This window comes from Vulpes lagopus, chromosome 6 (assembly GCF_018345385.1).
Source record: "Vulpes lagopus strain Blue_001 chromosome 6, ASM1834538v1, whole genome shotgun sequence".
In the NCBI taxonomy this organism is placed as follows: Eukaryota; Metazoa; Chordata; class Mammalia; order Carnivora; family Canidae; genus Vulpes; species Vulpes lagopus.
This window is the reverse complement of record NC_054829.1, coordinates 5,104,966-5,131,455: the sequence shown is the minus strand read 5'-3', so window position 1 is coordinate 5,131,455 and position 26,490 is coordinate 5,104,966. Positions and strand designations below refer to the sequence as shown.

Genomic DNA, 26,490 nt, shown 5'->3' with positions numbered 1-26,490 from the left:
AGCTGAAATCAAGAGTCAGATGCTTAATCATCTGCACCACCCAGGAGTTCTGGTGATACCTTTTTTTTTTTTTTTTTTTACTTGGAGGCTCACTTTATTTGGATTTCCTTTGTTTATCCCTGGCATCCTTTTTCTGTTGTCCCAGGATCTCATCCAGGATTACATTCGGTCATCCTGTTTCCCGAGGCTCCTCTATCCTGACATTTTCTGAGATTTTCCTTGTTTCTGATGACCTTGACAGTATTGAGGAGCCCTGATCAGATAATCCATTGTCCTTCAACTTGGGTGTGCTGAGTAGGTCCCGGGTCCAGGGAGGAAGACTGTAGAGGTACAGTGCATTTCCGTCACATCCTATCCAGGGTACGAACTGTCGACATGACTCATCACTGTGACGCTGGCCTGGATAGAGTTTGCCAGGCTTGTCCACATTAGCGTGACTTCCCCGTCCCACCTCCACACTGGACTGTGCAGAAGGCAGTCGCTGTGCTGCCCACACTCATGGAGTAGAGGACTGTGCTCTACCTTCTTTCTTTTTTAAACGTTTTATTTATTTATTTGATATATATAGAGAGAACACAAGCAGGGGGAGTGGCAGAGGGAAAGGGAGAAGCAGGCTCCCCACTGAGCAGGGAGCCCAATCTGGGGCTCGATCCCAGGACCTGAGCAAAGGCAGATGCTTCACCAGCTGAGCCACCCAGGTGCCTCTGTGCTCCACGTCCTTGAGGATGAAGTACCTACATACATTATCTGGAATTTGCACAGGAGATGTATCTTTTCTTGCCCATTTAATCATTTACTCAGTAATTACATCAGCATAGACTCGTGGATATTTTATACTCTGGGCTCTAATCCAGTGCTACTTTATGTATTTTGTTGCTGAAATTGTCCAGCTCCGCTACCGGGGGAGCTCTTTCAGTTGACTCCTGGGTTCCTTTGCCTTGGCCGCATCAGCATAGGGTTTGGGGTTCTTTTGAGCACTTCCTTAATCTCTGGCAGTAAAGATACTCTAAGCTCAAGTACGTGCCCTGCCCCTACCCCAGGTTAGGGCAATTCCCTCAAGAAGTCCTTGTTCTTTTGTTGTTATGGGATCGTGTTATAAACTAGGATTTGGGTGCTGGGTGTGTCATTGTTTACAGTACCCTCAGAAGGCAGAGCTAAGAAATGTGTTTATACTGGGGCTCCCGGGTGACTCAGTTAAGCATCCGATTCTTGGTTTCAGCTCAGGTCATGATCTCATGGGTCATGATCTCATGACGTGGGATCGAGCCCTACGTCAGTCTCCCCACTCAGTGGAAAATCTGCTTGAGAATTCTTGCCCTCTGCCCCTCCCCCACTCATGCACACTCTCTCTCTTTCTAAAATAAATAAATAAATCTTGAAAAATAAGAAATGTGTTTATATTAACCCATGTTTACATACATAGATATAATTTTCTATCTGTAGCTATATTAGGCTCAACATTGCTTGTACTGAGGTCTCCTACCCCCTGGCTCATTCAGCAACCCGCCCCTCCCGACCCTTGCATGTCTGTAGCCTCCTTGTGCAACAGCGAGAAGCCTGGTCCCCACCATCCTTCATGCTGTTACTTAATTGTTCACTGTTAGGGTTCATGATAGTGGTTTCAGAGGTGTTGACCATGCCCTGTGGGAAACACGTTACACACCCAAGCACAGTGCTTAGATGCGCGCACCTTCCCGCCTGCCCCCTTCCGTGAGGTTATAGCACATACTTGTAGTATAGTTTGATTCTTTTATCCCTCATGGGTTCCCCCATCCCCTGATTTTTGTTTTCATACATTAAAGTTCATTCTTTGTGCTCTAAGAGTCTGTAGGTTTTGACAGATGCACAGCGTCACATAGCCACCATACAGCATCATACAGAATCCTTTTACCACCCTGCTCTGGCGCCTTACCTATTCGGTCCCCTACCCCCACCTGGCCAACCTCTGGCAACCACCGATCTGGTTTTTGTCTCTGTAATTTTGCCTTTTATGGAATGTCATATAAATGGAATCTTACAGAATGTAGCCTTTCAGCCTGGCTGCTTTCGCTGAGCAGCATGGGTTTAAGGCTCATCCTTGTCCTTGCGTGGATTGCTTCCCTGCTTTTTTTTTTTCCCCCTGAATCATATTCCATTGTCTGGTTGTTTATCCACTCACCAATTAAAGGGCATCTTGGTTGGTTCCAATTTTTTATAATTATGAATAAAACTGCTATAAATATTAAATGCAGGTTTTATGTAGACATAAGTTTTCAAATAGTGGATTAAATACCTAACGTCACACAATGACTGGATCATACTGTAAGTCTATATTTAGCAACCGTCAAACTGTCTTCCAAAGTGGCTGCACCATTTTGCATTCCCACCAGCAATGAATGGGAGTCCCTGTTGCTCTGCATCCTGGCCAGCAATTGCTATTTTGTTTGTTTTTTGGATTTTAGCCACCCTAATAGGTGTATAGAGATATCTCATTATTGTTTTAATTTGCATTTCCCTAATGACAAAAGATGTTGAGCATCTTTTCATATGCTTATTTGCCATCTGTAGATCTTCTTTGGTGAAGTGTCTGTTCAGATCTTTTGCCCATTTTTTTAATTGGGCTGCTTGTGTTCTGACTGTGGAGTTTTAAGCATTCTTTTTTTATATTCCGTATACAGGTCCTTTATCAGATACGTGATTTGCAAATATCTTCTCCCAGTTCGTGGCTTGTCTTTTCATCCTTGTAACAATGTCTTTCACGGAGCAAACATTTTTATAATTTTAATGAAGTCCAAGGAATCTTTTTTTTTTCTTTCATAGATTGTGCTTTTGGTGTTGTATCTAAAAAGTCACCAAACCCAAGGTCACGTGGAGTTTTCTCCAATGTTTTCATCATCTAGAAGTTTTATAGTTTCGCACTTTACACTCGGGTCCTTGGTCCATTTTGAGTTAGTTTCTGCGTTAAGGGGTGAGGTTTTTGTCTAGGTTCATTGTTCCAGCACCTTGGTTGAAAATTTCTGCTGAATTCTCTTTGCACCTTTGCCAGTTCTGCCAGTATTTTAAAATTGATATCCTTTTCTATCATACCTGTCTTCAGTTCCATAAAAAGTTACGTTGACTGAGGGGAAAGTTCTGATTGCGTTTCTGCTTGTCTTACAGCAAGACCACTGGTACAGACCCTGCCTTTAAGGACCACTGTCAACAATGGCACCGTGTTACCAAAGAAACCTAGTGGCTCTCTACCATCCCCCTCCGGGGCCAGGAAAGAAACTGCTGTGCCAGCCGCAACCAAAAGGTAGGTACAGAGTGCCGGAACCCAACTTTCAAAGGGGTTCCATCTCAGATTTAAAATAAACTTTGCCTTTTTATATGACACCTCTTAATTTCTTGTCTGAATTAAAACTTGTAAAAGTACATTTGGTGTGTTGCCCTCTCAGGATCTATATGAATTTATTATTCTGCTGTTTTTTAGGCTAAATCTTACTGTCTTTGAAATCTCATTGGCTAACACCATGGTGTGCCATTTTGTATTTTCTCTTAGAGTTCTCTTGAAAATACAAATGAGAGTGTCACCTGTGTAAAAATGAATATGCTCTTAAAAAAAAAAAAGAAAAAAATGCTCTTCCCAACTTCATACTTGGCACAGAGCAAAATTCAGATTGCCATACCAACCTTAACTTTTTATCTATAAAATTCAGATAAGCTCCTACTTTTAAATGGTGCTTAACAGCAAAGTTCTAGATATTAATGTTGTCTGTCAGATAGAGCATAGTTTGCTCTTAACATCTCTCTAATTTCATGATTGGGATATTAAAATTTTGTATCTTATATGCCAGGTCACTTTTCTAACTTTTTAGGCTCTAGAAAATTAAATACCTGATGGTGGTATAGTCTAGAAAACCTTAAAGAAATCCTTCTGCAGTGCTACCCCTGAACTTGTTATGAGCCCAACCATAGAAGCTGTAGAGCTTATTATGGTACTAACTACCTACAGGGGTCAGGCCAGGGAGCAGGAAGGTGCTCTGGGCCATGGTGGGGCCTCCATGGGGCTCGTATGCATTAGATCAGATGCTGGGTTGTGACTTCGATGAAGACATAGAGATCCCATCTTCTCTTTCAAATATGTAGCATTTATACCATCCCTCAACAAGCGAATTTGCATTGTATTTTTATCAGATAGAGCTTCATGTACTTACTGTTTGTGAATTTTAAGAAAATTGGTTTTGCAGGGCATTTTAAAACTTAAATGTTGAAATCCTTAGCCTCATTTCGTATCTGTCTAATACTTGCTTGAATCAATTATTTCTAATCAATGTAAAGTGACCTTCTGGATTCTAATTGGCAGCAGTGGATATGGACTATCTTTTTTTTTTCCCGTCTAGATGTCGAAGACTGCCAAGGCTGACTTTATTTTAGGATTCAGATTGCCATCTGTTATAAAACACGTAACATTAAATTTATCATCTCAACCATTTTTAAGTGTACAATTCAGTAGTGTCAAGTACTGTTACACATTGCACAGCAGATCTCAAGAACTTTTTCATCTTTCTTCTGTTTCCTTTTAAAATTATTTATTTACATTTTAATTCTAGTATGGTTAACCCACAGTGTTATGTTGGTTTTGAGTGTACAGTATAGTGATTCAGCCATTCCATATGACACCCCGTGCCCATCCCAACAAGTGCCCTCCTTCGTCCCCATTACCTACTTCCCCCAGCCCCAACTCACCTCCCCTCTGGTGACCATCAGTTTGAAGAACTTTCTCATCTTGCAAAACCAAATCTGTCTACCCATCAAACAGTAATTCCTACCCCAAGCCCTTGGCAATCCCCTTCCTACATTCTGTTTCTATAATTTTGACTACTTTAGATACTTCATATGAGTGGAATCATAAAGTATTTATGTGTCCCTTTGTGACTACCTTATTTTACTTAGCATGATACACTTGATGTCCATCCATATTGTAGCATATCCCAGGATTTCCTTATTTTTTAAGGCTGCATAATACAGACACATACACATACCCCACATTTTCTTTTTCCATCCAACTGTTAATGAACATTTGGTTTGTTTCCACCTCTTGGCTATTATAAATGATGCTACAATGAATATGGCTGTGCAAATAGCCCTTCAAAATCCTACTTTTAATTTTTTTGGGAATATATCCAGAAGTAGGATTGCTAAGTCATAAGATAATTTTATTTTTAATTTTTTGAGGAACTGCCATGCTGTTTTCCATAATGGCCACACCATTTTACATACCTACCAACAGTGCAAGGTTAGTGGGTTCTAATTTCTTCTCATCCTTGCCAAAAACTTGTTATTTTCTGTTCTTTTGCTAGTGGCCATCCTAATGGATATGAAATGCTATCTCATTGTGGTTTTGATTTGCATTTCTCATGTGATAAGTGATATTGAGCATCCTTTTTTTAAAGTAATCTTTATGCCCCATATAGGACTCGAACTCATGAGTTCGTGATCATGCCCCAAGATCAAGAGTCACATACTCTCTACTGACTGGCCAGCTGGGTACCTGGATATTGAGCATCTTTTTTATTTTTAATGTTTATTGGCCATTTGTGTATCTCCTTTGGAGAAATGTCTATTCAGGTCCTTTGCTCACTTTATTTATTTATTTATTTATTTATTTATTTATTTAAGAACACACAAGCAGAGGGAGGGGCAAAGGGAGAGGGAGAAGTGGACTCCCTGCTGAGCTGGGAGCCCAATGTGGGATCACAACCTGGGCCAAAGACAGACACCCAACTGACTGAGCCATCCAGGTGCCCTTGTTGCCCATTTTTCATCAAATTATTTGTTTTTCTGTTATTGTTCTTAAACTGTAGAATTTCTTTATATATTTTGGATAGTGGCTCCATATTAGATATATGATTTGCAGATATTTCCTCCCATTACATAGATTGCCTTTTCACTCTATTAATTGTTTCCTTGATGCACAGAAACTTTTAAGTGTGATGTAGTCCCAAGTGTCTATTTTTACTTTTGGTGCCATATCCAAGAAATCATTGATAAATGCAATATCCTGAAACTTTCCCTGTGTTTTATTCTGGGAGTTTAATGATTTTAGGTCATGCATTTAGATCTTTAATCCCTTTTGAATTCATTTTTGTGTATTGTCTAAGATAAGGGTTCATTCTTCTATGTGTGGATATTCAGTTTTCCCTTTGCCATTCATTGAAAAAGACTGTCCTTTTGCTGTCCTGTGGTCATGGCTCCTTTGCTGAAAATCATTTGGCCACATACTCAAGGGTTTATTTCTGGGCTGTCTGTTCTGTTTCATTCATCTATATTTGTCTCTGTGCTAATAAAGACACCTTACTAACTTCATTACTGTTACTTTGTAACCTGTTTTGAAATCAGGAAGTTTGAGGCCTCCAGCTTTGCTCTTGTTTTTCAAGGTTGTTTTGACTATTGGCTATATGGGGTCCCTCCAAATTCCTTTTAAATTTTAAGATTTTTTAAATTTCTGCAAAAAAGGGATCCCTGGGTGGCGCAGCGGTTTGGCGCCTGTCTTTGGCCCAGGGCGCGATCCTGGAGACCCGGGATCGAATCCCACATCGGGCTCCCGGTGCATGGAGCCTGCTTCTCCCTCTGCCTGTGTCTCTGCCTCTCTCTCTCTCTCTCTGTGACTATCATAAATAAAATTTAAAAAAAAAAAAAAATTAAAAAAAAAAAATTTCTGCAAAAAAAATCATTTTGATAGGGGATTTGTTGAATCTATAGATCATTTAGGGTAGTATAGACATTTTAACAATATTAGGTCTTCTAGGCCATGAAAATAAGATGTGTTTCCACTTATTTATGTCTTCTTTTGATTTGTTTTAGCAATGTTTCATAGTTTTCTGTGTAAAAGTCTTTCTCTTCCTTGGTTAAATTTATTCCTGACTATTTTATCCTTTTTGATTCTGTACCAAATAGGATTTTTCCTTAATTTCCTTTGTGTGTTAGTCATTGTTGGTGTATAGGAATGCAACTGATTTTTGCCTGCAACTTTGCTGAAATTGTTTATTAGTTTAAAAATATTTGTATGCATGGAATCTTTAGGGTTTTCTACATGTAAGATCATGTCATCTGCAAACACAGATAACTCTACTTCTCTCTTTCTAATGTCATTGCCTTTCATTTCTTTTTCTTATCTAATTGTGCTGGCTAGGATTTCCAGTACTGTGTTGAGCAGGAGTGGTACAAATGGGTCTCCTTGCCTTGTTCCTGTTCTTAAAGGAAAAGCTTTTTGTCTTTCACTGTTGCATATAGTGTTAGCTATGAGCTTTTCCTATATGGCTTTTATTAGGTTAAGCTAATTTCCTTCTATTTCTAATTTGTTAAGAAGTTTTTTAAAAAGACTTTATTCATGAGATACACACAGAAAGAGGCAGAGACATAGGCAGAGGGAGAAGCAGGTTCCCTGCAGGGACTCAGTCCTAGGACCCTGGGATCGTGACCCAAGCCAAAGGCAGACCTTCAACCACTGAGCCACCCAGGTGCCCCTTTGTTGAGAGCTTTTAACATGAAAGAATGTTGAGTTTTGTTAAGTGCTTTTTCTGCATCAGTTAAGATAGTGATGTTATGTTAATGTGGTGTATTACGTTGATTTTCATATGTTGAACCATCCTTGTATTCCAGGTATCGATCTTAGTGGGCTGTGGTACATACAGTGGTGCCTTCTTACCCATGGTTTCACTTTCTACAGTTTCAGTTGCCCATGATCTACCTCAGTCCGGAAGCACATGACCCTCCTTCTGACATATCACCAGAAGGTCAATAGTAGCCTAACACTATGTCACAGTGCCCACCTCATTCATCTCACTTCATCCCATCACATAGGCATTTTATCGTGGCATAGGCATTTTATCGTGGATGAGTAGAGTATAATAAGATACTTTGAGAGACAGGGACCACATTCACATAGCTTTTATTACAGCAGATTGTTACAACTGTTCTATTTTATTATTAATTATGGTTGTTAATCTCTTACTGTGTCTAATTTATAAATTAAGCTTTATCATAGATATGTACATAGAGGAAAAACTGTATAAATAGAGTTTGGTACTATCCACAGTTTCAGGCTTCTACTGGGGGTCTTAGAACGTATACCCTGTGGATAAGGAGGGACTCCTGAAATCCTTTTAATATGTTGTTGAATTCAGTTTGATAGTATTTTTGTTGAGGATTTTTGCTTCAAGCTTTATCAGGGATATTGGTCTAGAGTTTTTCTTGTTTCATTGTCTGGTTTTGGTATCAGAGTAATGCTGGCCTCATAGAATGAGATAGGAAGAATTACCCCTTGCCTCCTTCAATTCTTTGAATGACTTTAAGGAGAATTGGTATTAATTCATCTTTAAATGTTTGGTAGGATTCTCTAGTGATGCCATCTAGCCCTGGGCTTTTCTTTGTTGGGAGATTTTTTTTTATTACTGCTTCAATTTCCTTCTAGTTATTGGTCTGTTAGAGTTTTTATTTCTTCATGATTCAGTCTTAGTAGGTTGTACGATTCTGGGAATTGATCCATTTCCTCTAGGTTATCCAATTTGTTAGCATATAATTGCTCATAGTAGTCTCATAGAAATCTCTTTACTTCTTTCACATTGGTTGTGATATCCCCTCTTTCATTTCTAATTTTAGTTTGTGGGTCTCTTTTTTTTCTTAGTCTAACAGGATTTGTTAATTCTGTTGACCTTTTTAAAAGAAATTTATAGTTTCATTGTTTTTTCCCTAGACTTCTTTTTTTTAAAGATTTTATTTTATTTATTTATTCTTGAGAGACAGAGAGAGAGGGGGAGAGGCAGAGACACAGGCAGAGGTAGAAGCGGGCTCCATGCAGGGAGCCCGATGTGGGCCTTGATCCCAGGTCTCCAGGATCATGCCCTAGGCTGAAGACGGCACTAAACTGCTGAGCCACCCAGGCTGCCCTCTCCCTAGACTTCTATTCTCTGTTTTGTTTATCTTTACTCTAATCTTTATTAGGTCCTTACTTTCACTAACATTTGTTTCAGTTTCTCTTTTTCTAGTTCCTTGAGACAGAAAGTTAGATTGTTGGTAGGTTGTTTCGAGATCTTTTTCCTTCTCAATGTACATCTTTCGTGCTATAAAACTTCCCTCCTAGTATTGTGTTCTATGTATCCCATAAGTTTTAGTATGTTTTGTTTTTATTTTTATGTTTCTAAATATTTTCTAAATTCCCTTGTGATTTCTTCTTTGACCCATTGATCAGGAGCGCGATGTTTCATCTCAAAAATGACTTTTTATTTATTTTTTTGAGGGAGAGAGAGTGTGCGTGCACAAGCTCATGCAGAGGGGGAGGGAGAGAATCTTAAGCAGGCTGCATGCCCAGTGCAGAGCCCAATGTGGGGCTCAGTCATGACTCTGAGATCATGACCAGAGCTGAAGTCAGTGTTTAACCAATTGAGCCACCCAGGCACCCCCAGAGTGACTTTTTTAAATGGCAAATTATTGTGGTGCCTGGCTAGCACCACAGTAGAACATGCAACTCTTGATCTCAAGGTCGTAAGTTTGTGCCCTACATTGCATGTGAAGACTACTTAAATAAATAAATAAATCTTTTAAATAAATTTATTTTTTTTTTATTTTTTTTTAATTTATGATAGTTACAGAGAGAGAGAGAGAGAGGCAGAGACACAGGCAGAGGGAGAAGCAGGCTCCATGCACCGGGAGCCCGATGTGGGATTCGATCCCGGGTCTCCAGGATCGCGCCCTGGGCCAAAGGCAGGCGCCAATCCGCTGCGCCACCCAGGGATCCCTTTTAAATAAATTTAAAAAGGAGAAAATTAGTAATCAAAAAAGGAGATTCTTTCCCTTTATTCTTGGATAAAATAGAATTTTATTGTTTATACCTCTTATATTTGGAATCTAAGTAAAATTTTTAAAATTTCAGAGCAAAAAAATGAAAGTAAAAATTAAAATGCAAATATAATTTTTAGTTTTCAGTTTATTACATGAGAGCTTATGCCCAGCATTCTTGCTCCCTGATTTTGTAGAAGTCTCATGTTTAATCCAAAGTAACTTTGATATAGTGCAGTAATGCCCTTCACTTTATAGACTGTTCACAGTTTTCTTAGACTTCATAGGATTAATTGGCACTATTGCTAGAATTCCCAGCACTTTATATTTTCAGTTCTAGCATTTGTAACATTTATTCAGGGTAGAGTAGAGTAAGGCTGGGGAATGAGTTTTCTGAAACTGACTGCAGAAGTGAGGCTGGGCTATGGAATCAGATGCATACCTCGGGCCCCTTATAAGTCAGCGATGACGGCAAAAGTCATTCTTCAATGACAAGAAGGCTATGAAGTACCAGGTTTTTAATCCTGATATCACTCATCCTCAGAATGACTCACAAGGTACATATTATTATTTCTATTTTATTAGAAGACTGAAGCTTAGAGAAGTGTGGTAACTTCCACAGGCCCCACGGCACAGAGTTCAGAAAGGGCTCAGACCCAGATTTGTGTGCGTCCAGAGCTCACACTCCTAACTCTATGGTGCTAGGCTGCTTCCCACAAGGTGTCCAGGTCAGCACTTACATCAACTCATAAAAAATGCTTGATATAATTACTATTTGGAAATAATCCCTCTTGCATGCTCCACGTTCTCTACATTCTACTATCAGGAGCAATGAGGTTCTGAGATGCCCCTATGAGTGCTGATGGAGCAGCAGTGAGACTCCTGGCATCAAGTCTGAAATAGGACTGCCTGAGACTAAGGGGCAGCAGGGGCTGGACTCCAGGGACAGAGCCGGCCATGTGCTGTGAGCAGAGAGGCCTGGTCCTCTGCCCCCTGTGTCAGCCTTAAATGCAAGGACTCATGGTTAGTGACTGCTCATAGCAGGATTTTCTTAGGAGGAAAGGAAGGAAAGAAGGGAGGGACGGAGGGAGGAGGGCTGGTTATTTGTAGCCATCATATTGTGTGCATGTGTACATGTATGCATATTAACATTTAAACAGTAACCTTCCTTCCAGAATATTCTAAGGCCTCTGTAGACGCTTCTTTAATTTGCAGAATAATCAATTTGGTTCATCTGATAAACTGTTGTCAAGCAGCCAACCAGAAATGCATGGTTTTCTAGATTGAGTGTCCAAGACTCTTGGTTTTCAGGGTAGAACATAAGTGATTCATTTATTTTCTCTGGCTTTTATGGGCTTCCATGGATATGAGTTCCCATCCACTTGGACACTGGAAACCCAAACAGTAGCATCTAATTATTCTTCTGTGGTCAAGTTCCTATAGATCTCTCATTAGGAGAGAATTCTGAAAAGAGCAAGAAGCACGCTGGGCATTCTGAATATTAGGATTAAAATTGCTTCCAGGACGTTTCAAATATGTTTACAATCACGCGGGAATTTTTCTGTAATCAGAGTTCCAAATTAACCAAGTTGGGGCATCTGCAGTGTGCGGATGGGTATATGTTTGTTTTCTTTTCTCTGGGGTTTTTTCAGCCTAGTGCTTAAGAACAAAATCTCCTTTGGAAATTGTCCAGCGCCCAGCGGCGGCGCTTTGTGTTGCCAATTAAGACTTCGATTGGGGGCTTGATTTGGAATCCTTGGGAAAAGCTTTGTTTCCATTAGTCAAAGGAAAAAAGGCAGAAAATCCGGGGAAGACATTGTAGGTCATACCTTGCTCAGTGGGGATGCTGAAGCTGACAATAGAATAACATTTCCACTGGCTCAAAACAAGGACAATCACTCATTCTTTCTCCTCCTAAGTAGAGGTTTACAATAGGGCAGAGCTGTGAGAAGAGAGATCAAAAGAACAAAACTGGTACAAAACAGAGCATTATTTAAAAAAAAAAAAAAAAAAAAGCTCTGTTCCAAGTGTAAGATAGGGTGGAAAACATCTATCACTTCCAAAATAACAGCTGACAGTCCTTTGGAAAAATGGTTATACTTGTTAGAAATACCCATTTGGAAATGCACCGCTCAGTGCTGGACCCACACACAATTTCAAAAGTAGAAAAGTGAAATGATTTTCTGGGGTTTTTATTAGTATTACTTCTGATATATTTCCTTATCGTTCCGATCCATTGAAATGTAGGCGCTAAACTCACATTTCGAGTCTGTTTCTGTAGCAAAATAGAGATGGAAATATTATGCCTTTGAACAGAGGAAGATGGTTTGGGACCTATCCCTTTGTCCAAGTGATGCAGTCACCCCTCTGGGCTCAGGTAGCTGGCTTCACACGGTAGAAGAAAAACTTGTTCTGAAGATGTCAGATTCTCTAAGATCAGCAGCTTCCCTAGAAAATGACTCGGTTTCTGCCACAAAGATACAGCGGAAGAGAGGGAGATAAGAGCATTTTGTAATCACTGAAGTGAGTGATCTCCTGCGAGAGTTGTAACTTAAGGACAAGCACCAGATCGGTCCTGGTCCCATGTGGACTCACGAGTGCTGAGCGCAGCACCCAGTGTACGGTCAATGCCTAATATGTATTTGTTGAGTGGATCATTGTTTTAATCAAGTGTCATCGCCCCGACTGTCACTACAGAAGACATCATCAGAAAATCTCTGGTTGTACATACACAAGAGCTACCTGTCAGATTTGAGTTTTTTCAGTTGTAAAAGTTTAGGCTCTTCTTGCAAAATTTTGGAAAACCGATCCTTGATTCCAAATCACATGATGAAAAAAGACATACTTGTAGCTTATTCTGTTTAGAGTTACTATCTAACTGTAAGAAGAGAGCTTGCCACCAGTCACCCTTGCAGAAATGGTATTATGTCTAAAATTTAGTTTAAATTGGTAAAAACCGTTGGATGGGTATGTAATGTAGTGTAAAGAACCATTGTATTTTCAGAACTGAGAAGGTTCTTGCTTTGGGAGTGGGGGTAGAGACCAGAAGGGAAAAGAAGAGGTGATGGTGTCCATGCATTTCTACGCCAAAAATATTTTCCTTGCTGTAAGTGCTAAAAAATGTACTCTATTACTGTACGGTCTCACAAAAACCAGTTCTTCCACCACTTTCAAAATGAAGAGCAGTATTTTTCCCTTGCTGTCCAGAGGGAACATAACTTCTTTGATATTCCCTGCTGGTTATTGAAGGAGGCTTCTCGCAGTGAGTATACAGTATTACTCCTTCCAGCTGCCCTTGATCCTGTGAATGTCTGGTCTTCAGCTTTATTTTGTGTCCTTCACTTTGAGTCTTGGTAAATCCTCTTTAATTCATAAGAGCTTTTGGCTCTCAAAAGGAAATATCTTGTTTTTTTTTTTTTTCTATGTATACAACAATAGTACTTTAAAAAAAAAAAGCTTAACATTTTAATGCAAATGTGCAAATGACAAATATCTGGGAAGAGCTATATCCAAGTCTGTGGATGCAGACGGAAACATTTTCCATTTCGATGTGTGGTGTGTGTTCTATTGTTTATTGAAGCTTACCAAAATATTTTTCCACCCTTTTGTTGTCGCTCTCGGTTTATTCCACTTTGTCTCTGGGCCTCTTACACGTAGATTACATAGGTCTGTGAGTCTCCTGGCTGCATGCAGACCAAATAGATGGGCACGCAGGTGAGGGGTACTTAGATTTATTTTCCAGCCCAGGAGCATTAGGTTCTGTAAACACCCAGTATAAAGCTCTTCAGTTGGTCGAGCCTCACATCCTGTAACCATATTAAATATTGATGTTTGTTGAATTTTTAGACATTCAGCAGGCCCTCAAACCCGCGTGCGTGGGTGTCTCATGAACTGCACGCGGTCCTGAGTGGGAGGCCCAGCAGAGAGAACAAGAAGCAAAGTAACCCCAGACTAGCTGCTGCATCCCGGATTTGTGTCCTCATCTGTATAAGGGCAATAACAATGCTTTTCAGGGGACTAGATTAAATAACAGATGCCAGCCATGAAGTTCTTAGCATCTGTGGCCCATCACTGCCACCTGCTACTTCCATGTTTCCATCACTGGTGTCCCCTGGTAGCTCTTCCAGCCGCCAAGCTCAGCATTATTAGAAAAGTCGGTTCATGTCGGGTATAACTGATTAGCAGTCAGGGTTTTTCAGCTCTGTACGAGTGTTTAATACAAGTCTCTAAGTTGCTGTGAACTTGCCATGAACTTCCCTAAGGGATACGGTGCGGGTGACGCTCTGGGCTGGCGGCCGCTCCTTTCCCAGGGGGCCACCAGGGGCCAGGCAGCGCGCCTCCGGGCCCCACGCTGGATGCTTGGCAGGGAAAGAGCCCACGAAATTAAACCAGCATGCTGTTGCTCGTCTCTGGAAGAGATTGGACTTTAAGCACAAAGCTTTCTATCATTTTTAGACTTCAGTCCCAAATTTCCGAAATGCAATGCTCTCCTAAGATCTGTAATTTCCTTGTCCCCAAATTGAGCGTTCTAAAAATGCACGTTCTGACCTTAAGGCATGCCCGTCCAGATCCCGGTTGTGAGGTCCTGGTGCTGTAAAGCCAGAGCTTCCTCAGCTACCGAAAAGCCTGTGCAGAAAGCATGTTCCTGTCATCACGATCATGGTCACTTTATCTGTGTTCGCTCACCCAGAGCGCGAGAGGGCTTTTCAAAAGCTGATACACCATTCGGTTTTTAAAAACATGCTAAGAGACTCTTTGCGGAGTGATGGGTGGTTCCAAGGGAGAGGGGCTGAAGCCGGCCCGAGGGATGGGGGCGAGGACGGGGAAGGAGAGTGAGTGGGGGCTACTCTGTGTCATTAGGAGGAAGGGGGGCTCCGACCACCCCACTCCTCCCAGGAGCAGAGCCTTGTTCTCAGGTCCCTCAGCTCCCGTGTCCTCCTGGCTGAAGTGTGGTCTGACCTGCACCCTCCCTGGGGCCGTGCTCCGGGCGGCGGACCACCAGGCACTCCTCTCTCATTCCCATCCTCTCCTGCACCCCCTGCGCTGCCCACACCCCACTTCTTCCCGCCTTTGGCCCCTCTCTCCTGGCTTCCTCCTCCTGCCTCTCCAGCCTTCTCTGCCGCCCCTTCCCACGCCCCCAGGGCAGGCCCTCCACCCACAGCCCCAGCCCGGGACTGGCGCTGCCAGCCTGCCCTCTCCTTCCTTCTTACAGAGCAGGTGCTACGTTAGAGCACCTCGTACCCCTTCCTGTGACAGCTGCACAGTGTGACATTCTCGTTTACTGCTTCATGGAATAAGTATCTTTTTCATTGAATAAGTATCACGCTTCTTTACCAGGCTCTCGAAGTACCTAAGAACGATCAATGAGAGAGGGTCCCAAGGAATGTATGGCCTAGCGAGGAGGATAAAACGTAGCAGCGCTGCCTGTGATACACGTATATAGTCCAGGAGCGGCACAGTGTACCTGCAGCCCCTGCCCTGGCTCACTCACCCCTTAATGCCGCATGGGCCATCCTTCTTCCTAGAACAGTCTCTTCCCTACCGTGTAATCACAACACACTCAAGCCATTCATTTCATCTCTCCCAGACTCTCACAGTCTTCAGGAAGCCTTCCCAGACACCGCCCCCAGGCCCCCAACCAGTCTAGTTCCCCCTGGTAGTTCCCCATGCAAGTATGGGTGCTACCTCCAAACAGAGGCATAGTACCTGGGGTGGAATGTTGCTGTCATCACCAGTGGCGTCCTGTGTGCATTTTGTCCCACGTGTGGGACAGAGTTTAGGCCAGAGTTTAGGCCAGAGTTCCTCAATTTCAGCACTACTGACTCTGGGGGCTGGATTGTTCTCTGTCAGGGTATCCTGGGAGTTGTAGGATATTTAGCAGCATCCCTGGATCCTCTCTACCCACTGGATGCCAGGAGCAGCCCCCTGCCCCCAGCGGTGCCAATCAAAAGTGTCTCCAGATGTCACCAGATGTCACCAGATGTCCTCTGGGGGCATCACCCTGGGTTAAAAACCGCTGTTTGAGACTGGAGCCCGCTCCAGGGCAGGACATTTCCTGTGAAGCCGCTGGAGTCTCTAAGATGGGGTTGTTGGAGATCTTCCCTCTCAGGTTCTGCTGTGACTTTGAACTGTACCAATTGCCGCAGTTCCAAAAGCAACTAGCAGAGGTGTTGGTCCCAAGTGACATTCTGCAGTTAGGAACACATACGGACGTACACACAGAGACGGAGACCGACAGACATTCTATAGTTAGGAACTTAGAGCCAATCTCTTCCATATCCATGTGGAAGTATGATGTCCTCCGTAATGTATTTTTATACTCAGCAGTAAAATAAAATAAAATCACTCTGTTGAGAATTTCACTGTCATTTACATCTCGCTGTAGTACCATCAAGAGGACCAGCTCCTCCGAGCGAGTATCTCCTGGCGGCCGAAGGGAAAGCTACGGGGATTCCAAAGGAAACCGAAACCGCACAGGATCCACCAGCAGTTCCTCCAGTGGCAAAAAGAACAGTGAGAGGTAAGGGGCATCTTCTCTGCTGGTCCTGCTATTCGGATGCTTTGCTACCTCTTTTCCCCGGAGGCGAATCAGAAGACCCCGTCATATGCACATGAGCTACGAGCTTTCCCCAGGGGACAGGCCTTCTCCTGAGAGCATTGTAGGTGGTGGCCACTGGCCATCGTTCCCACCAATCCCGGTCCAAGTGGAAGGTGATAACTTGCAATCCCAGCACCCCGACACAGACAGAAATAGGTCCTGAGAATTCGCTTAGCACCAAATCCATGGAATTTGGGAAGCCACTCTGAATTTCCGTACGGCACTCTTTATACTTCCAGTACATTCTGCTGCCATTTGGAAATTGATTTCATTGGGCTGTTGAACTTTGTCAACAGTACTTCCCAAGGTTGACTGGGTGAAAGGCTGAAGTTTTACAATTTGTCAGAAACCATTCTTAATACTGAGCTGACCCCAGAAATAGGGCCATTTCTTTCTGGTTTCAGGAAATAATGCTTACTTCTAATTTTGAATCTTCCCTTTGAGGTTAATTTATAACGGATTATGGTAAACACCTGCACAACTAATAGTAACCTTTTATTAGCAAAAGCTAATTGTTGGCGTTTCCATGGCCTGTTTTGCGCCAGGGAATGTGGGGGTACAGGAGATCGGTTTGGGCAGATACCTGATGTTGTCCTCTATTCTCTCTTTTTAAACATTGTGCTTTAATTTTACTCTCTCTCTATTGAGCAAGGCTGAGGAAGGAGTTTCAGCTTCACAGGCTAAACATGGCTTTTCTTCCCCCCAAATGTTTATGTAAGGAGAAGGCTTAGTCATAAAGCAATCGACTCCAACCCACAGGCTGTAAAAATTCCAAGTTTGTAAATCCACCCTGATTCAGTCCTGAAAGGAAGCTTAAGTTCTTTTTCAGTTCTATTCCTAAAAGATATCTTTTGTAGAAAAGATGCAGGCTCCTCTTATATCTGTAGCAGGTTAGAGCCACAGTCGATTAACAGCCTCAGAGACCACTGACATGGGCTTCTGTCTTCTAATTTAGACTGTTAGTACTTCTTATCAGAAGATTATGCTAATTGGACCATAATACCTTAGAAATAAAGCCGTGTGGCTACGATGGCAGTAACAGCGTAAGTGGGTCATGCCGCGGGGCCTTGGGGCTTCTCTGAATTTAGGGTAAGCCTGGAAGTTGGCCTGAAATGTCTAGATCTTGGCAGTTCTTAAAAACTTGGCTCCTGTCTGTGCACATCTGATTTTTATTAAGAATTTCCAAAAAGAATCTGTATTGTGCAAACTCCAGATCTGTTTTATCTTTTAAATCCTACGGCGTTGATAAATGTACTGGGTAAACTTTTCCATAAAAGATATTTGCAGAGGATTTGGTTTGGTTTGGTTTGGTTTTTCATGCCACAGGAGGACATTTTGATTTGGAAATGAGGGATGGGGGAAAATCTACTGATCATTCTCTAAAAATAATTCAAGTCACGAAATGTGTCCATTGAAAAATAAATCCTTCGTTTCATAAGGACCCAGGGTAAGTTGAGGCCTGTGTAGCATGAAACAAGTTGAGTTGCACACACCTGAGAAAGAAAGTTCTTGCTTTCTCTCGTAGGTCACTGCTGGTCCTCGCAGATACCTAGAGGGCTCTGTGGGAATGGTAGCAGAGTAACTGAGACGGGGAGAAGCAGTAGCAGTGAAGGTCAAGCTGGATCCAGTCTCTTCCTGACTCTTTGCTTCCTTCTTCTCCGTTCCCCTGTGAGCAGCACCCCTCCAGGGCGGTGTGGACCTGGCACCAAAGCAGAGCTGGAGTCCCAAGGACCAAAGCCCGGTGTCCAGGACTTAAAGTGCAGAGAAAAGGTATAGGGAGGTGGCCCTGCCATAGCCCTGGTTGAAACACCGTGGTCTTCAGTAGTCTAAGACGGTGTGATCTCTCCTGTATCACTCTGATGTCTGCCCATGGTTCCAGGGCGCTGTCCTTCATTTTCAGAGCTTGTCTTGTTTGGCTCCTGGGGGCAGCAAGACCAAATGGAAAGGGTACGGGCTCCGGAGTGAAAGAAAAGTCTGGGTTTGTAAACCAGTTTTGCCACAGAACTTCTCCGAGCCTCCGCTCCCACCTCGATGACTTAGGGATCACATGCCCAGTCGCCTTGAATCTTATCAACGAACTGACTGGTAGGAAAACACCCAGTGCAAGGCTTGGCACCGGATCATGGGCATCATGGTGGTGGCAGCTGCTAGAAAGCGAGACGTGAGCAGAGCCCAGGAAAATAATTTGCGAGGCTTTCCGAAACTCTGAGCTTTATGAGGGAGTTCCACGGTGTCTAAAGCAACTAGTCTTTTTTTTCTGGCCTGATGTTCATTAGCTGATGTTCATGTGAGTGATGCAGTCCTGGGAGTACAAACCTGAGTTTTGGCAAGATCGAGAAGCACTCGGGGAGGAAATAAAGTATTACACATCCTCCCAGTTGTCCACATCACATCAGAATGAGCGGGGGCCGCAGGCCGTGCACGATTCCCAGGCGAGCTCGCCAGGATGCAAGCGAGGGAGACGGAGCACAGGAGTGACTTTGGATCGGTCCCGGTTTGTGCAAGAAGCACGTCATGCACACATGGCGGTGCTGTAACTTGTGTGAAGCGCAGACTCTTGGCTGCAGAGCTCACATTACCGCACACCATATGCAGAGCTGTCTTTAGCGCATGTGGCACTTTTACGAAAATTGGAAAAAGCCTCCTCTTGCTCAAGGAAAACACTCCCACATCAGCATATATCATTCTCAATAATAATTACAGCAGATACAAACTACTCCGTATACCACGTACAAATCTTAATGTCGAACACAAAATAATAGCGGTTTTGAGGTCCTCGACATTCACATTTTCCGACATAGACTAATTTACTTAAAAATAATGGCATGTTTTGCTTTCAGTAGAAACTGTGTTCTTTTATGAGGTTCAGCCTTCCTGCGCCTGCATCTCATTTTCTTTGGAAATGGTCACTGGATTTGACAGTCGTTTTTGTGACATTGGAGGCTCTTATCTTGAGGGCTTAACACCTTAAAATACTTTGCTTGTAACAACAGCACTTAATCTTTGCACTGACAAAACTTCTATAAAAACAAAAGCAATATATGGCAGTGTAATATTTACCCTATGTATTATTGATGGTAAATAATAATAGTTATATAGTGATTTGTGCCATAATCAAGTATTTTTTAAATTTAAATAGGAAGTCAAGAGTAACATTCTGATGAATGACCTATGCTATCTAACGTAGCCACTATATTAACCCAGTAGGGATTTTTTTAATTAAAAAAAAGTGCTTTGTGTCAGACAGAAAGACAGCTACTACCTAGCTTACAGTTTATGCTAGATGTTGCTAGACTGATCTGTTTCAGTTAGGAAACTGGGCCCTTCCTTGTAATTCTGACTAGAGTGACATATATCAACTTTGGGAATAAGATACTTTGTTTCCATCAAAATGTTATTGTAATGGGCTCATTTTGTTAGAGCAGGAAATGCTTCAGCCCTCTGCTGGAAACCTTGTTAGAACACATATTTATTATTTTAAAAAGAAGAAGAACAACACACACTTAAATTCCCCATCTTAAGAGTCAACAAATGTGAAAAAAATCTTCAAAGTCACAAAGATGTGAAAATGCCCCCTTTGGATGCTCTTTTGTGTTGAACACCCTGGACACCTGTACCAGCCATTTTATCCAGACTGTAGGGTCCAGAACCCTAAGCTGGAGACTCTGAGCTCCATCCTTCCTAAAGCTCTAGTGTTGAATGAAATAGTTTTTTCAGCAACACCCCAGGGGTCCTCAGGGCTCAGATTTGTTCTTTAGGGACACCTGGGTGGCTCAGCGGTTAAGCATCTGCCTTCAGCCCAGGGTGTGATCCTGGACACCCAGGATCAAGTCCCATATCCAGCTCCCTGCATGGAGCCTGCTTCTCCCTCTGCCTGTGTCTCTGCCTCTCTCTCTCTCTCTCTCTCTCTCTCTCTCTCTATCATGAATAAATAAAAATCTTAAAAAAAAAAAACGTCTTTAAAAAAAAATTTGTTCTTTAACCTCAGCATCACTGACAGTGTGATCTGAATCTTAGTCCTCAGCCTGGGTGCAAAGGCCCATCGTCTGCTGGCTCCCCATCCTCTCGTGTGCCCTGATATTCACACCTCCCCAACCCCAGCAAGAATTGTTTTCTCTGAGATAATTGATTTATTACACGAGTAACATGGGTCTTGGGAAATCCAGATGCCCAAAAAAGAGGAAATGAAAATCTTGCCACTCAGAGAACATGTTATTAACATGTCCATCCAGACTTTATTTCTAGGTCCTGCGTGTACGTAGTGTATAACTTTAATCTATTTGTGACCTTCTTTTTCACATGTTATACAGCCATGTCTTTATGTCAGTAAATATACTCTTACAATGTTCCTTTAGATGTGGGTCATCGTTTATCTAGACAAATGAACTTTAGTGGCCATCGGGCACCAACGAGGTTCTTCTGATTCAGTCGGATGAGCCCAACATCCACAACAATGTACACAATAGGTACACACTTAGCACCCCAGTGATCAAACCCAGTCTTAATTAAGGAAATGCAAATCTAAGTAAGAAGATACTATATTTACAAAAATCTTTATCGTATAGTGGCACCTGGGTGGCTCAGTCAATTAAGCATCAGCTCTTGGTTTCAGCTCAGGTCATGATCTCAGGGTCCTGAGATTGAGCCCCATGTTGGGCTCCATGCTCAGCATGGAATCTGCTTGAGATTCTCTGTCTCCCCCGTCCCTCCCCCTGCTCTCTTTTTTCCTCTCTCTAAAATAAGTAAATAAATAAAAGTCTTTGAGAAAAAAAAAACGTTATTGCATTATAAAATAAAGCACAGGTACAATATATATAAATTATATATATTGTATTATATATAATACTATATATTATATATATTGTACATATTGTATTATATGTAACATATATATTATATTATTATATATGTATATAAATTGTATATTATATACATATATTGTATATAAATATATATTAAATTTTGTATATAAATATATATTATATATATAATTATATATATATATATATCTCCTGCCCCACCCAAGCAAATGTATAGCTTAATGAGTTACACCTTCTAGCCCTTAGTCAGTGGAGGGTTGTCGCCTTCTCCTGAGTGACATGTGTGCGAGTCTGGAGCAGTTTGGCGGGGATGGATGGTTGGATACATTTGGAGGAACTCCAGCCAATTCTTCGAGACCCAGCTCAGGTGCCCCTTTCTCTGGGAAGCCCTGCCCTGGCCCTTTGGTCTGAGTTGCCTGTCTGATTGCTTTGTACCTGCTCATTCGCTCTACCTGTAACTCCCTCCCCACTCGCCACGTGCCCACCCATGTGCTTGCCCTCCCTGGAGCTTTGGGAAGGCAGAGGCTGTCACTTACTACTCTTTGTATCACTAGCCCTTCGAACAGGGCCTGGCACACAGTAGCTGTTCAATAAATATTTGTGGCACGAATGAAAGAATAGATATTTAATTTAAAAAAAACAACAAAAAAACAAACCCACAGTCACTTAAGAACCATGTAAACAGCACCACCTATTGGTGGATGGGTTTGACACTACACTTTAGATTCTAAAGCCTTCTGCACTGTAAAGGTGACTCAAGTTAGGCATCTTCCCGTTACTGAAAATGGTTCACTCTCCAAGCCATGGGGTCATTCATCTTTTAATAAATGTTAAAATAAAAAAAAGATAAATGTTAAAATACTAAGTGCTGATATGCTGTTATCGTTAGGAGGCTGGTAGGCAGAGAGCCTGGAAGTACGTGTAGGTTCTTGTCGGTGAAATTAGGAAGAAGAAAGAAATGACATCAAGGAATCACCTTGTGCTGGGCGTTCTGTGACACACGTTATCTGGTCTGGCCTGTACCTTGCACTGGTTTTAGTCTCATTCTGTAGATGAAAGAAAGTAAAAGGTAAAGCGACTTGCCCAACCTGAATGCAGATCCAGCTGACTTCAAAATCTGGCTCATTGTGCCGCATTAAGCAGGAAGTATTGGTTGGAAATGTCTGTGAAGCGATCTTTGTCCCTTGTGAGGTCTCCAGTGACTTCTAAGCTCTTCTGGATGTTTCCTGAACGACCCTCTTTCTAGTGGAAAGCCACTTAAGGGCATTTATATAGAGAATCATTACTTCCACGGTGAAGTATTTTGGTTTCCAGTAAAAATGTTATTTCAAGTGAGATCCTTTTCAAAAGGACTCATGGTATGTATGTCAAGAGCCACAATTTAAAAAGAAAAAAAAAAGAGCCACAGTTGTTATAGGTGAATAAATTTCAGGGAAATAGCACATTTGACTCTGGAATGGTGACCTCCTTGGCATTATTAATCATTTTCAAAAGCAAGTATCTCTCCTCAAACAGCATTTGACGTCTGTTGGCTCTGCCCCGTTACACACGTCACACATGTGTCAGACCTGCAGCACGCAGAACCTGGGCCCCTGAGCGCCCCCTTTCAGGCACATGGAGCAAATTAGGTAACAGATATGGAAGTGCTGAGTGCAGACGGTGCTGCAGAGGAGGAGCGCAGTAAATACAGGTTGAGTTGGAATCTGAGCAAGTTGCCCACCAGACTCCCCTCCTGATACACACCGAGCCTGCCTGGGGCAAGGTGAGTGTCAGCAGATGAAAAGACAAACGACCACTAGTACACCTCCATTACTACACCACCCCTGGGCCCAGAGTTCACAGTGAACATTATCGATGAGTTGATAACACACAATTTATTTTTTCAAGATTTTATTTACTTATTCATGAGACAGAGAGAGAGAGGCAGAGACATGGGCAGAGGGAGAAGCAGGCTCCCTGTGGGAAGCCCCATGTGGGACTCGATCCCAGGGCCCCAGGATCATGACCTGAGCCAAAGGCCGAGTCTCAACCACTGAGCCACCCAGGTGCCCCGATAACCAGCGATTTAGACTCAGGTGGTTGTAGCTGAGGTGTGGCCGTGAGCTCACGGCTCAGGACAAGAGCCTTTCCTTGGCTCAACTGTTTGGTTCTCTCCTGCTGCCTCCAGATCCAGCCACTGGCCTGGCGAAGGCTCTCGGCTGCCTCGCATCTTCCCTGAGTCCCCAGGTGCTGCGTATAGCTTGTAAGAGTCCTTGAGATCGTTTCCTGAGCCAACCAGCTCAAGGAGACATACAGCCAAACTCTTCCGGCAAATCTTCTTCCTGCCAAAACAGAGCAGTTTAAACCATACCCGTCTGCAACACTGTTCATTTTGGAGGGGTCGGCCACTGCCCGGTGCCAAGGGGAAATGAGGGTCTGCTCACCAGAGGGGAGATCCTTTCTCTCCACTGGGCTTATGTCTCTTGTGGGCTTCAGGGCACAGTCGGGGACATGTGTCCTGGCCTCGCCCTAGGACAGGGATGAGTGAAGCCTCGCTGTGGTCCTGGTGTTCAGTCAGCCTCCCCCCTGGAGCCACACACTCTCCCACTTAGCTCACACTTAGGAATCAGTTGATCAGCACAAACCACACAACACTGGACAGGTGGCCTCCTCCCACACAGAGTGAACTTGCAGCCCCGCAACAGCGCTGGGTTCCAAGGGCCCACTCTCCATCTGTGGACAGCGAGTTTTGGAGAGCACAGGAGTTCAGCGTGCTGCTCCCATTAATGGATTTTGACCAGAGGCCACAGCGTCTCTAATCCTGGAGCACTGTTATCGCTACACCTCCCATGGGTTTGCCCCTCTGTTACTAGTTGGGAAGATTCACTGTCGCTTCCTAGGTTTGTACTCGTAAGACTTGCACCTGGGAGTGGGACTCCCTCTTCGCTGGCGCTCTGGTGCCGTTTAGGATTGGTGCTGGCGTGTAGGCGGGAATAATGGATTCAAAAGTAAACAGATTATTTTTTTCTATAAAAATGTAGCCTTCTAAAATAATGAAACCCAACAATAGTATCCTTTCTAAATATAATATATCCAAAACGTGATGCGTAGTTCAGAGCAAAATTCAAGAACTCTGAATACTTTAGTGTGACCTGGCGTCTCGCTCCATGACCTTCAGTCATTAACACTCACACTGCCATCTCCAGTGTTCTTTTTTATTTTTTTTTATTTATTTTTTTTAGATTTTATTTATTTATTCATAGAGATGCAGAGAGAGAGAGAGAGGCAGAGACACAGGCAGAGGGAGAAGCAGGCTCCATGCAGGGAGCCTGACGTGGGACTCGATCCAGGGTCTCCAGGATCACGCCCTGGGCTGCAGGCGGCGCTAAACCGCTGCGCCACCGGGGCTGCCCTCCAGTGTTCTTTTTTAATTTTTTATAAAGATTTTATTTATTTATTTATTTGAGGGAGAAAGCATGAGCAGAGGGAAAGGGAGAAGCAGGCTCCTCGCTGAGCAGGGAGCTCAATGTGGGGCTCCATCCCAGGACCCCGGGATCATGACCTGAACCAAATGACAGATGTTTAACCAACTGAAACACCCAGGCGCCCTCATTTCTAGTGTTTTATTAGAGATCTTTGATGGTTCCTCTAATGTTAGAAGCTCAGCATCAAAAGTCCTTCCTGTATTTGGAATTCACACTGCCCTTGGATCTCTTTTTCTGAGAACAGAGTTCATAATTGTTCTTTTCAGTGTCCAGGAAAGGTTCTGGATTGCTTATTCCTGCATTCGTGGCTTTTGTGTCTCTCCACTTCTATGATCAAAGTCCTGATGGATAAATGACTTTCGTGTCTTCTGATTCCCTGCCTGGCTCCCCTGTCATTATGTTCCTCTAACCAGTGGGCTTGCCCTGCAGTCTTCCGTTTCCACTTTTCCTCTCACGTCCTCACCCCGCCTGTGAATCTAATCATATGTGAAAGTCGGAGGTAAGACTTGTGCTTCCACGCAGACAATCACAGGAGTGTCATTCCTGCTCTGACAGTGAGCTATCAGAGCACGGCTATTTTAAACCCACCCTGGAGCTGAGGTTGCAAAGTCGTATGATGAACTAAAACCCACAAAGTGACAAGCCTGTCTTAGGAGAGACAGGCCCCCCCCCCCCCCGCTCCTTTTATCCTGGGCAGGGCTGCAAGAAGAGAGGAGCCTTCCTGGGTGCATGTCAGAAGAAAGCAGCCGAAAGCTCCTGGAATAATTAAGCTGACTGTGGCCTGGGACGGTCACTTGGAAATCTTGGGAGCCCCCGGCACAGGGGACTCTTCATACACATGCATGCACACATGCACACACCCCTACGTTTCTGCAGACTTTCAGTGAGATTGTGACAAATCGGGAGCAGGTGAGGCATGCGGAAGGACACCCTCCTGAGGTGCGGGCGTGCCAGGCTGCTGTTGTCCAGGGACAGAGCGGGGGCACCGAGAGAAATTCTCTACACAGTGCAGCTTGCATGGGTGCCAGGCGGGAGCTGGCCACCCCCCAGGAGGGACAGGGGAGCTGACAGCCCTGGAGGTGTGGTGCATGCTGGGCTCTGAGGACCCCACTGGGAGACCTGAGGGAACCCCACACACACCCCGGGGGCTCCCCAGGTGCCAGGTGGCAGCTGTGTCCCGTCACAGGGATGGAACCCAGCAGTGAGCAGAGCAGAGGTCCCTGCCCTCTCTAGGCAATGACCTGCTGCTGGAGGGACACAGCATGAAAGGATGTGGCTGGTCGGGGCCCTGGAGAGAAATACTGCTGCCGTGGCATGGGATGTGTCGGGGGCAGGTCTGAGGAGGTTGCAGAGTGGAGCAGCAGAGAGGCCTTGCTGGGAAGTGGCTCAAAGCACAGACAACGCACAGGGGCCGTGGGACCTGTGTCCAGGAGGAGGGGAAGCTAGGGCAGACGCCTGACACAGGAGCTCTCAGCCCGTGTGAGGGGGCCCCAGGGCTGGGGCAGCTAGACTCCGGGACTGGGGACAGTAAGGGGACATGCGGACGGAAAAATAAAGTTGTCAGGAGCAGTGGCAGTAGGGCCTCAGAGGCCAGTGTAAGACATGTCACCTTAAAGATTCTGCTGTGTTTTCAGAGTAGTTTTCAGTGACACAAGTCAGAGCCGTGCAACAGATCCAACTACTTAAAACACATTTGAGGCGAGCACAAAGCACTTCTGAAGCATCAGTCCAGATTCCCCACCCCGGTACTACGTAAAGTTACCTAGGAATGAAGGACATTGGTAATATTATATTGTGGGGTTATAGCTAA

At 43.6% G+C, this 26,490-nt stretch overlaps 1 protein-coding gene across 3 annotated transcripts in view; it reads left to right on the top strand.

The window, feature by feature from the left end:
* The window catches only part of EML1 (EMAP like 1), a 186,911-nt gene that overhangs the window by 120,857 nt on the left and 39,564 nt on the right, over positions 1-26,490 (top strand). For all 3 annotated transcript variants that reach the window (XM_041758948.1, XM_041758947.1, XM_041758949.1), the window contains exons 3-4: positions 3,139-3,274; positions 16,184-16,318. In XM_041758948.1, coding sequence (XP_041614882.1) covers positions 3,139-3,274; positions 16,184-16,318 — 271 coding nt within the window. The remainder of the gene's footprint in view (positions 1-3,138; positions 3,275-16,183; positions 16,319-26,490) is intronic.